At 36.2% G+C, this 13,212-nt stretch overlaps 1 protein-coding gene across 1 annotated transcript in view; it reads left to right on the top strand.

Annotated features, from left to right (window-relative positions):
• The window catches only part of SERPINB11 (serpin family B member 11), a 20,390-nt gene extending 8,093 nt beyond the window's left edge, over positions 1–12,297 (top strand). The window contains exons 5-8 of the mRNA XM_021686404.1: positions 550–667; positions 8,339–8,481; positions 9,405–9,560; positions 11,640–12,297. Coding sequence (XP_021542079.1) covers positions 550–667; positions 8,339–8,481; positions 9,405–9,560; positions 11,640–12,044 — 822 coding nt within the window. The 3' untranslated portion in view covers positions 12,045–12,297. The remainder of the gene's footprint in view (positions 1–549; positions 668–8,338; positions 8,482–9,404; positions 9,561–11,639) is intronic.
• The last annotated feature ends 915 nt before the right edge of the window (positions 12,298–13,212 follow it).

The following is a 13,212-nucleotide window of genomic DNA, read 5'->3' as shown; positions in this document are numbered from 1 at the left end:
AGGTCAGGGATGAAGCACAAACACACATACACACACACACACACACATCAAGGTCAGGGATGAAGCACAAACCCACATACACACACACACACACACACACACACACACACCATGGGGAGACCTAGCTCTCCGTTAGACCTCAAACAAGCAAAATGTACCACTCTGGTCCTTACTTATGTAATCGCCCTAGATCTCAGTTTTCCAATCTAGAACATAGGGCAGCAATTCCCATTTGTCTGCTTTGAGAGGACAGAGTAGTGAGAGTGAACTGCAACTTGCCATTTTGCTTTGAGTGTTTTAGAATGAAGAATTCCAATGATATGATAGAAGAAACAACCAAACATTTCTGAACATTCCTTTTGGAAAGCTTTTTGATTTGTTTAAATCCATTTGTTTTATTAAGAATAAGTACATACGGATTCTGTTTCCTTGCAGACGTATATACATGAGCTGCTTTTGTCTCTGTGTTGTAGATTTTAGAACACATAGAGCTTAGGCTTTTGCTTCCCTTACACTATTTTTTGTGTGTGATTGTCCTTTCTTTTACAGCAATATTTAACTTGTTCTGAGAAACTGTATCAAGCCACACCACAAACTGTTGATTTTGAATGGTCTCCAGAAGAAACGAGGAAAACTATTAATGCTTGGGTTGAAAGTAAAACTAATGGTAAGAATAAGTCCCACATGTGTCTCCAAACTTTATTCGCACTGTTTTGATAAGCTCCCTGAGTCAATGCTAACAAGGAATCTGGTTGAAGTCCAGGACCCAACATAGGCAGGTCAAGAATGGAGGAAATGGGGGAGTCTTTGGGAATATTTGTAAATATCCTTTACAGTCATTTATCCTGATTGGGAGCTAAAGCTTAGTGACTCTGAGAATGAGAAGAACACTATTTCTACTTTACAGAAGTGTTGTACATTCTGCAATTAAATTTAATTAATTTTAAATCTACCTTTCATGATTTTAAAATAAACTTTCTAATTGTCAAATATTTCTTTGAAATTGCAGGTTAAATGTATAGATTTAAAGATGTATCCATTTCATTATTTAAAAACATCTAGTTAAGGAAAGATTTAAAGAAAAACAAGTGGAGAGAATACTATAGTGAATCCTTATTGACTCATCACTCAGCTGCAGGATTTATTATCTAAAGCTATTTTCCCTTGCCCTTTTCCCCCTAACTCTTCCAGGACAAATCCCAGAAATCATCTTTTTTTTTCAGGTTGTTTCCTCTCAAAAATATAAGTTATTTAAAATAAAATACCACTGCATCATTATATCTATAAATTTAAAAATAATCATTTAATATTAACAAATAGGCAGTGAGTTTTTGTATTTCCCCAATTGTCTCTTTTTTTATTTGAATCAGGACCCAAATAATTATACATTGCAGTTGGTCAGTATGTTTCTTACATCTTGATTTTTAAATTAAACTTTTTTGATTAAAATATATATACTTATAGAAAATTTCATACATTCTGTGTTTGCTGTTCAATGAATTATCACAAAGCAGAAATTATCACAAAAGTGAATGCCCTCAGGTAACCTCCCTCCACCTCTACCAAGTCAGAGAAATAAAACATTAGTTACTAGGAAGGGCACACTCCAAGGCCACTCTTGTGTCTCCTCCCAGAAACTAAACCGCGTTATTGCCAAACATTAAGGCTTCTCTGACTTCTTTACTGTATATTAATTCTGCCTAGTTAAAAATTTCATGTAATTAGAATCATAAAGCATATGTTTAGGTTTTTTTTTTTTAGGTTAACATTTTGTTTGTGAGAGTCATCCATGTGACTACAGGTTGGCATGGTTTGCTCATTTTCATTGATGTCGGTTTTGTTCTCTGAAAATACCTAAATCTATTTATCCATTCTACCGAGTCTTAACAAACACTTGGGACATTTTTAGTTTGGGTCTATTATGAATAGCACTGTTATGAGCATTTTGATACACATCTTTTGGTACATATGTTGTATGTGATTTTGTTGGATGGATACTTTGGAATGGAATTGCTGATCATATAAGGTGTATATATATTCAATTTTAGTAGTTAACAGTTTTCTAAAGTGGTTTGCCAATATACTTGCCCAAGCAATGAATGAGAGTTTTATTTATTCCTCAACTTTGCCAACACCTGTTAGTCTTATTAACTTTAGTCATTGTAGTTAGTTTAATTTTAATTTGCATTTCCTTTATGAATGATGTCATTGGACATTTTTCATACACTTCATGTCTTCCTTTGTAAAGTGCCTATTTGAGTCTTGTGCCCATATGTAAGGTTGGTTTGTCTGTTTTTTTCTTATACATTTTTAGGAGTTACTGAATACATGTGTTGCAAGTAATTTCTACCATTTTGTATCTTCCCCTAATGGTGCCTTTGATGAATAGAAGTTCTTAATTTGAAAGGAGTAAAATTTATCAATCTTTTCCTTTATAGTCAGTACCTTAGCATACTTTTAAATAAATCTTTTGCCTACTCCTAGCTCATGAAAATATTTTTATATGTTATCTATTAGAACCTTTATTGTTTCACTATAGTCAAGATTCATTTAAAAATTCATTCCACTCCACATGGACATCTAGCCGACAGCACTATTTATTGGGAAGAGGATCCTTTCACCATTACACTGCACTGTAAACTTTATCATAAATCAGATGACCATATATGTATGAGTCTGTTTCTGGGTTCAGTGTGCTCCATCTATCTATTTATTCTCATGAAAATACCACAATTATGGTGGCTTTACAATACATCTTGATAGCCAGAAGTGTTAAGTTCAGTGTTGATCCTCTTCTGGGGCTGCCTTGACTTAGCTTGCTTGATTTTTTGCATTCCATGTAGATTTTATTTATTTATATTTGAGTATAGTTGATGCACAATGTTATGCAAGTTTGCAGCATGGTGATTCAAGTTTATACATTATGCTGTGTTCACCACAGGTGTAGCTACCATCTGTCCCAATACATCGCTATTACAGTATAGTTGACTATATCCCTTATGCTATGATTTTATTCCCTTGACTTATTCATTCCATAACTGGAAGCCTCTGTCTCCCTCTGCCTCCCCTCTGGCAACCATCAGTTTGTTCTCTGTATTTATAGGTTTGATTCTGCTCTTTGTTTATTCATTTGTAGTTGTTCTATGCAGTCATAAAAAAAGATGAGATCATGCCATTTGTGATAACCTGGATGGACCCAGAGGGTATTAATGCTGAGTGAAATAAGTCAGACTGAGAAAAGCAGATGCCGTATGATTTCATCATAAATGGAATCCATACACATTGTAAAATCAACTTGTCAATTTTTGTTAAACATACTAGTTGAAATTTTAGTTGCAGTGATACATATAGAATCTATAGGTTTGGAGAGAACAGGCATCTTTATAATATTCAGCTTCTAATCCATTTCCATGAAGTTTACCTCTGTTTATTTAGGTCCTCTTTAATTTTTTTCAACGACATTTTGTATTTCTGTATGTTAATGTCTTGTATGTCTTTTGATAAATGGTTTTCAGATATTTGAAGTGTTTACCAAATTTTAACTAGTATCAATTATTTCAAATTTTATTTGTTGTTGATGTAGAAATATATAATTGACTTTCATATATTAACATTGCTGAATTCTCTTAAATCTAGTTTATATATTATTTTAGATTTTCTATAAATACAATCATTTCCTCTTCAACCTTTCTTGCTTCTTTTCTTTTCTTTTTGGCTAGTGCCTGCAGTTGAATAGAAGTACTGATACTGGGCGTCCTTTTGTTATGTCTTGTTTCTGGATTTATATCTTGTTTCTGAATGGTTTTAATAATATATATTTAAGTATAATTTTTGTTGCAGGTATTTTTATGAATATATTTTTTCAGATTAAGGAAGTTTCTTTCTATTTCTGGTTTGCTAAGAATTTTTGGCACAGATGACTAACCATATTATATTAAAGCCTTTTCTAAATCTATTGAGCTATGATTTTTCTTCTTTACTAGACTAATTTAGTGAATTACATTAATTGATTGTTAGTGTTAAACCAGCCTTTTAGTCCTGCAATAAACCCGACTTGGTCATGGTATATTATACTTTTTGTGTATCACTGGGTTTGATTTCTTAATATTTTCCTTAGAGATTTTACACCTATGCTTATGAAAGAATTTGGCCTTAGTTTTTATTTATTGAAATATTCATGTTTCTCCTCTTTTTTCTAATTTCTAAAAAAGAGTTTATGTAAGGTTAGTATGCATTTTTCTCCTTTAAATATTTGGAAGAATTCACTGGTGACCCTCTGTGCCTGGTGTTTTCTATGTGGGAAAATTTTAATTAGAGATTTGATTTCTCTAGTAAATAGAGGCCTACATACATTTTCTGTTTTCTTTTTGTGTAAGTTTTTGAATTTTTTTTAAGAAATATGTCCATTTTATCTGAATTTTCAAATGTATTAGCATAAAATTGCTCATAATAGCCTTGTATTATCTTCTTAATGTCTTTTGGATATATAATGTTGTCTTTTTATTCCTAGAAATCTAAATGGTGTATTTTTTCTTTTTTTCTTAGTTAGACTTATTATGGATTTATAGTTTTTAGTCTTTTCAAAGAATCGATTTCTACTTTCTCTAATATAGATTTTTTATTACATTAATATTTATGATTATCATTTATTTCCTTCTTCTTACTGTCTTCGTATTAAATTGCTATTCTTTTTCTAGTTTCTTGAGATGAACAATTGATTTTCAGACCATCTTTTTTCAATGTACACATTTAAGATAATGGCTTTCTTTCTGGTGTCACTTTATCTCCATCTCACAATTTTCCATTTGTTTTATTTCCACTATTATTCAGTTCAAAATATTTTCTAATTTTCATTGAGATTTCTTCTCTGAATCATGGGTTGTTTAAAAGTGCTCGATTGATGTCCAAAAATTTGGAAATTTTCTAGTTGTTTTTTAGTTATTAATTTTTAGTTGTTTTTTTTTTTGTAATCAAAGAACATAATAATTCAATTATTTGAAATTTATTGAGACCTTTTGTAGCAAACCATATGTTTCGAATTTGGTAAAATTTTCATGTGCACTTAAAGATAATGTGTATTCTTTATTGGGTTATTGGGTGAGATGTTTAATTTTATCAGGCCAACTTTGTTAATTTTGATGTCTATGTTTGCATATCCTTATTTTTTGTCTGCTTTTTTATCATTTACTGAGAAAGCTGTATTAAAATCTTCCACTATGATTGTGGATTTTTCTGTTTCTCCTTTTAGTTATGTCCAGTTTTGCTGTGCATATTTTGAAGCTGTGTTATTATGTGAATAGATATTAAATTACTGTATCTTCTCAGTGGATCAGTTCTTTCTTCATTATGAAACACCTCTTCCACCTTGCCAGATCCTGAACTTCAATTATTTTTTCTTTAGCACTGAGAGACTATAAGTAGTTCTTAAATTCTTGGTTCACTTGCTGCTGTGTTTCTTCTTATCTAGGCGTGGGGCAACTTTTGAAATTTCATTATACTTTGAGGGAAAAATTGTCCAGAACTCTCTATTGAGCTCACCTGCCCAGGTTTTCTCCTGTCTCTGGGATCGTTATCCCTTCAGTGTTGGTTTCCTGCTTCTTTGAACTCTATTTTTGGTCTTCCCAACCCTCTCATGATGTTCTACTCAGTTTCTCTGTCTCTTTCAGTCACTTTCTGCTCAGATTTTTTGCATCTCCATTGCTTATGATTAGCAGTTGCTTCAGAAACAACACAGTGTAGAACTTAAAAAAAAATGTATTCAGCTTTCCTTATAGTTCTTGTCAGGGATATTGGTCTGTCATAAACCATATTCTTATTGACTAAAGAAATCTCTTTAAATCTTTTTTTATCTTTTAATAATTTCTCTTTTGATCTTTCATTAATTTCCCCTCCTTTTTTTTCTTACAGAAAATTTGTTGAAGGAAATAGATATTTGCCTGCATTTTCTCATAGTCTCGATGATGATGATTACACCTTGAAATGTCATTTAATAATTTCCTGTTTTTATATTTCTCATAAGTTGGCAGTTAGACCTAGAAACTTGATAAGATTCTGGTGATTTTTGCTTGTGTGTTTGTTTTTTACTTTTGATAAATATGCTTCATTGGAGGTGTTGTGTTTCCATCAGGAAATAAATAATGTCTGGGCACCCTCCCTTTTTTATGATGCTAGTAGCCTTCGATGATAATTGCTTAGGTCCATTATTTCAATAGGGGTTATAAAGTTGTAGTATTCCAATTCTTGCATTACTTCTTTATAAGCTGGAATATTTCTATATAAGATACTTCACCTCATAAAAAAGTATTTGGTTATTCTAAGTACTGTTCATATGAGAAAAACAAAAAGAGAATGCTGGATTCTTTCTAATACCAATTTCAAAACTACCTTTTTTTTCCTTCTAGCATCCTTCGAAGATAGCCAATGAGTTTTATTTTTTTTAAGACTTATTTATTTATTTGAGAAAGAGGGGGAAGGCAGGGGCAGAGGGAGAGAGAGTCTTAAGCAGACTCTGCACTGAGCATGGAGCCCATCATGGGGCTTGATCTCATGACCCTGAGATCACTATCTAAGCCAAAACCAGGAGTCAGTCGCTCAACAAACTGTACCACCCAGGTGCCCCAACCAATGAGTTTACTTTTAAAATATCCTTATGAATTCATAATTTTAAACATTCTGAGGTGTTTCAATTTATTGGCCCCTTTTAGTCAGGGGTCACATCTTTATATTGGTTTCTAAGTCCTTTTGACACTACCCTGCAGAATTTGATAGCTTCCTTGCCTTCCAATTTGACCAGATGTTCCAGACGCATGTCCTGCTCCTGACCTAGAATTACTTACTTCTCAAGGGGATCCTGAATCATTTTAATGAGAAATGATATTTAGAGACCATAATCTGGGTACAGGAGTACTCATTGATACTGGCTTGGTTATTGTTTATAGGCCTTCTCAGTGCATACATTTTTTTAGATGAAATACAGCATAATTTCTTACTGTTATGACCAGTTCAAATTCAGATTCATAGGATTTTTACTTAACATGCCCCCTTTTTATATCTATTTCTCTTTTATCTTGTGTCAAAAATCCCAGATTCCAGTGTCACCAGTATTATTGCAAAATCACATCATTCAACATAAACACGGTCTCAAAGTAACAATACTAATAGAATGTAACAGTAGCTTAAGATATTTTTTGCAGTTCTTTCTGTCCTTAGGATCTATCTACCCAACTAGAGATGTACAAATTACCATGTTGAAATAACCTGTCTCTGTGTGGTTGTGCCACCAACTCATTGTACCAGTAGTTTCTGAGGTTTATGAATGTAGACAATCATATTCCTTGATATAGGAAAGAATTAAGTTTATTAAGTAACAAAATCAGGATGAAATAACATTAAAGTATTAAATTAGAGCTAATTGCATTTATGAAGAGGATGTCAGTAATATAAATACTTCTCTGAGAATAAAGACCACATTTCTAACATATTCATATCTTACTATTTCACTTACCAGTGATGAACTCTCAACAGTATTTTGTTGATTGATAGATTGATAGATGTTATTCAAGCTTAGTAATAGGTGACCAGATTAAAATATGTATTTATTTAATTCTTTGTATTAAGTTAGAAAATGCTTGGAAAGGTCTACAAATTTTTCAGATCTGTTAACTTACTTAGAACAGTAATGGAAAAATTAAGCTTAGAGTCTAATGTTCTGGATATCCCTATGTTTCCTATTGTTAGATTATATTCCAGAAAGGTTTTATAAATTGCAGTGCACCAAGAGGGCTTGGTGTTCAATCTGACTGGTATATCTGGTTGTATACTTTTATAAATTCTCATTTTCAGATACATATTTACTTTAAGTCTTGGTATATACTTGTGATACACTAATTGCTAGGACATTATAAGAATGAATGAGTCTTTTGAATACTTAAAATATTTGGATGTGGTGGGGTGCTGGTAAGTATAAAGCCTGATAAATATTAGAAGGAAGCCATAAGAGATTATTAATATTTTTTTAAATAAGCAGTAATGTATAGGAAAGCATTGGATATAACTAGGTATAAGACAAGTTGATCATTAGCTAATATACTAACTACTCCCTAGAAGCCATCTTCTGATTAGAAATAACAAAGTATTTAATTCTTGGACATAAACTTCATTTGGTAAGGACAGCCTCAATGGCCAGGAGATAAAGTAGTTCTCCTGGCATCTCAAATTTGTAACTAGCCTTAAAAAAGAAATGGTTCCAAATTTCTAGTGACTGTTCAACTCTCTGTTATTAATAAACCCAAGTTCAAATCCAAATACATTATCTGTTTTTTTTTATTATTATTATAAGGAAAAGTCACAAACCTCTTTGGAAAGGGAACAATTGACCCTTCTTGTGTAATGGTCCTGGTGAACGCCATATATTTCAAAGGACAATGGCAAAATAAGTTCCAGGAAAGAGAGACAGTTCAAACCCCTTTTCAGCTAAGTGAGGTAAGTATTTTGTTTTCAGACTGATGATAAATTCCGAAGAATGCAATAATCATTTAAGGACAGTTTAGAAAGTTTTAGTGAAAATGCTGGTCTAGGTTTCCAGAGGTTTCTTTAATTGTGTCTTTTATGAATTTTATTTTCATTTTTCCTCATGAGGTGACAGTAACCTTTCTCACAGGGCACTGAACCGGAGCCTTTGGACATGGGGGCCGCCCTGGGAGAGAAGAGAGCATGCTCTCTCCTCGCTCTTCCCCTGTCCACACATTCTTCCGACATATGCTGTGGCTGTTTTCTCAGCACAACAAAACCATCTACATTATTTTTCTCCTAGAGAGTCTCCAATTGGATTAAAAAAGAAAATGATCCTATGATGTCATTTTTCACATAAATCACTTTAGGTGGTAATGTTAGCTTTGTTTTGGGGAAACATTATTGTTACTATACATATTACTATACATATATATTTTATATATAGATGATTATATATATTATTTGAACTAGTTAGGCTCTAACAATGACTTATTTTAAAATAAAAAATAACAATTGCAAAGGAAAGTAATAAAGGGTTACTTTATTGTTTATATTTTCCCCATGCCTTTAGTGTTTTGTTTTTTTTAAATTTTATTTATTTGACAGAGAGAGACACATGAGAGAGGAAGCACAAGCAGGGGGAGTAGGAGAGGGAGAAGCAGGCTTCCTGCAGAGCAGGGAGCCCGATGCAGGACTCTATCCCAGGTACCTGGGACCATGACCTGAGCCGAAGGCAGACGCTTAATGACTGAGCCACCCAGGTGCCCCATCCTTGCCTTTAGTGTTAACGCAGATATTCATGTTAGGCAAAAAAAAAAAAAAATCATTGTACATACATGTTCATGCATATATGTAACTATTCTACCTAATTACAATCTTTTTTTAAAAAATAGGGTAAAAGCGTATTTGTGGAAATGATGTATCAAACTGGAACATATAAATTAGCCTTCATAAAGGAACCGCAAATTCAAGTTCTTGAGCTGCCCTATGTTAACAACAAACTAAGCATGATTATTCTGCTTCCAGTAGGCACGGCCAGTCTAGAACAGGTAAAGGATGCTAATGTGCAGAGAAACATGTGTGCTCATACCCAGCCTCCCAACTCTGTGTACCCCATGATGCTGTGGTCAGTCCCTAATTCAGTCACACTCTGGGTTGAGTGGGGTTGCCCCAGGGGCTGTGAGAGGGACCCTGGTCCCTGCCCTCAGGACAGTATATTTTGGGGGAATAATCCGTTCTTACATCAAAGAAGGCACAAGGAGGCCAAAGTGCCATCTTGTACAAATATCACACCTACTGGTTACTTGACACTTGGGAAACATGATTCTGTAGTAGTGAAATTGTAATGCTGCTTAGGGTCTTAGTCCACTGAAATCTGATTAAGCCATCTTCCCTCTCAGGAGCAGTTTTTCCAGCCCAGATATGACATGCTTTCATGAGCTAGCCACCCTTATTAGCATCCTGATTTTGTGGGGGAAATGAGTGCCACAGCCCCTGAGAACAGGTCATAGTGGTGGCAGGAGTTTGGGTCTAAGCCCCTCTCCCTGGCTGCAGCCAGTGCTGCCCGGCACAGAAGCAGGCAAGCCACTGATACAGAGTGACTACACTTCCTCCCCGGCCTTGCTGGGACTTCCCAGTGCTCTGCTGGAAGGACAGTTTCTTGGGAGACCAGCTGTGCTTCTGGGATCTTGGGGAAGCTGACCTACGCCCACAGATGGGATGGCCACAGTCAGGGGTTTCTAAGTCAGGGAGCGCCTGCTTGAGGCTAAACAGTGTGGCACAGGTGGCTGGGGGATAGGGAAGGCTTCTTGAAACACCTGAGCTGGGATGCATGCATTTGGACTCCTAGGAAGAGAAGCACGGCCATGGCCATGAGAACTGGTGTGGCCAGTTCAGAGGGGCTCAGACTTCTGGTTGCCTGTGGTGGGCTGCCATGGGAAGATAGTTGGAGGCAGATAGCATTTTGGAAGCAGTTTAGAAGAGGTCTTTATCAGCTTGTGATACATTCATTTATTTGTTCATTTATTCATTTATATACCAAACATTGAGTGCTTATGCTGAGAATTCTCGGGGGTTCTAGAACACCGACAAATGCGTGGTTCCAATACAGAGTTCTAAATATCATGTAACAAATGCCATGATAAACTGCCGAAAGTCCTGTGGAAGTAGAGTAGAGAGTAGAGAATGAGGAAATCAGGAAGGCTCCTCGTAGAATAATCTCGATGCCTCACTGGAGGAGTAGAAGTTGAGTATGTGGAACAAGCCCACTCTTTTGTTCTCACCAGAGCAAAGAGCACATGCCAATGCCTTAGGGGTATGAGGCCACGAAGTGGATTTGCAATATGAAGTCATGGTAACTTGGATTAGGGCAGAAAAGGACGAAAGGAAAAGATAGGAAGAAAAACCACCTTTACTTTATGTCTGATGGTATATTGTCAGGATGGAGAGAAGGTGACCAAAAGTTTTCAACTCTCATATTTGAATGATAGGGTTTTGGATGCCGTTTTGGAGCTGTGGGGAGGGCTGGCTGGAAGGTTTCAAATGCCCAAGGGGAGAGCTTACACAAAATTATAGCACTGGGTGGAGGATGAGAAGCCGGGATGTGAGGCTGCATGGCCAGGTGGAGGCATGAAGCGGCATGTAGAGCTGAGCTTCCGGGGAATAGCAGAGAAGGACTGGAGGGAAGTGAAGCAGAGCAGAGCAAGGGGGTGCTGGCGTCACAGAAGCCAAAGGAGAAGCAAGTTCATAATAGAGGGTGCAACGAAATGTTTCAGGTTTGAGAACCGAGGAGGAATGGCGAATTCACCCAGGACACACCAGGACTCCAGAGGCAAGAGAGGGAGTGTAGGTGGAGCCTACCTGCTGAGGGAGTTAAGGCAGAAGACCGTAGGACACACATTTGAGGCATTGACTTATGAAACATGGATAAAAGATAGACAGTAGAACAGGGAAGATGTGGCTGAGTGTGAGATTCTGTTTCTTTTTTCCAGATGGGACTGGAACACATTTTCAAAGTAGAAAAGAAAGCAATACATTGAATCATTCACATTGGGAATTACAAAATAAACAGCATTTAATACAGAGAGCACGTGTTTGGCTCACGTGGACTCATCTGTGTTTTGTCTTAGGTAGAGAAGCAGCTGAACACGAAGACGTTTCACGAGTGGACCAGCTCTGCTAACATGGTGGAAAGGGAAGTTGAAGTACACATCCCCAGATTCAAACTTGAAATCAAGTATGAGCTAAATTCCCTGCTAAATTCCCTGGGCATGACAGATATCTTCAATGAGATCAAAGCTGACCTTTCTGGAATATCACCAGGTGATGGCCTGTATTTATCAAAGGTCATCCACAAGTCGTATGTGGATGTCAACGAAGAGGGCACCGAGGCGGCAGCAGCCACAGGGGACAGCTTCCTCGTGAAAAGACTCCCCATCCGGGCTCGGTTCCTGGCGAACCACCCATTCCTGTTCTTCATAAGGCACAGCCATACCAACACGATCCTCTTCTGTGGCAAGCTTGCCTCTCCCTAAACAAACGGGCTTGAGCAAGGCTCAGAGGAGGTGCAGGGACAAACCCATGACTAAAAGCAGTTCATCCCCCACACACCTCTGTACCTCACTTCACTCATCTGCAAAATGGGGCTAGGATCTCTCTCAACCTGTACCTTGAATTGGTGGACCTTAAGATTATGGAAATCATGGAAGAAGGTACATTTACAAAAAAGCTCCTCTAGTTCTCTTGTCTTTGGAGCCTCATTTAACTGCTATCTGGGTGACGTAATCAAGTCAGTGAGACTAATTTTAAATGGTTAGATTTGTTTGACTTCTATATATCCATAAGCTCTTGAAAAAGTGACCAATCTACCTTCAGAAAACCAATTCGAGGGCTTCAACTGTGATGGGATTTTTAAATATTGTAATTTTCCTTGCATGCATAGATACAACATCATGAATTTTAGTTCAAAATTCTGTATTCACTATAATAAATACGTAAAATGCCTTCAATTCTTTAAAGATTTTTAATATACCACAGCAATTAAATGACTTATGAAAGGATACTGAATAAGGAGAAGTCTAATTCAGTGAACATTTTCATGGAATTTTTGGCCAAATATTTTCAGCCCTAAATTGAATAATAGATTTTTCTTTTTGCCTCCTTCCCTCCCTTCCTTTGTTCCTTCCTTCTTTCCTTCATTTTTCTCTGTCCTTCCCTTCCTCCCTCCCACTTCTCCTACCTTCCTTCTTCCCTTCCTTCCTCTCTCTCCCTCCCTCCCTCCCTCTCTCTCTCTTTTTTTTTAATAATGCAGTGAGTAAAAGTTCAGAATAGCAAGAAAACAGAAATCATATTTTTATTAAAAAGGGATTTTTATTTTTAAAATTTGAAAAAACTTAAAAAGAAATCCTTCTTATTTTCTACTCAAGATAACATGAGGTGATAATCAGATAATAAAGGCCATGATATATTTATTGCCTTCTCAGTGCCCTCTTGGTAAGTACTTCCTCTCAGAACTCTGTCAGAGATGTGAGCAAAGCAGAGGATCCCCTCAATTCTTTCTTCCCTAAGCCTGTCTTGGAAGAGGCAGTCTAAAATCAGCCACTGCTTCCCTCCCGAGGTTCTGGGACACCCTCTTTTACTATTGACAGTGGTGGTAGCTGACAGTAGCTCTTCTTTCCCATCAGGGCACTGAAGGATGGGGCT

The sequence above is a fragment of the Neomonachus schauinslandi genome, chromosome 14 (assembly GCF_002201575.2).
Source record: "Neomonachus schauinslandi chromosome 14, ASM220157v2, whole genome shotgun sequence".
NCBI lineage: Eukaryota > Metazoa > Chordata > Mammalia > Carnivora > Phocidae > Neomonachus > Neomonachus schauinslandi.
The sequence above is the reverse complement of the archived record's forward strand: the minus strand, read 5'-3'. Positions and strand labels throughout refer to the sequence as shown.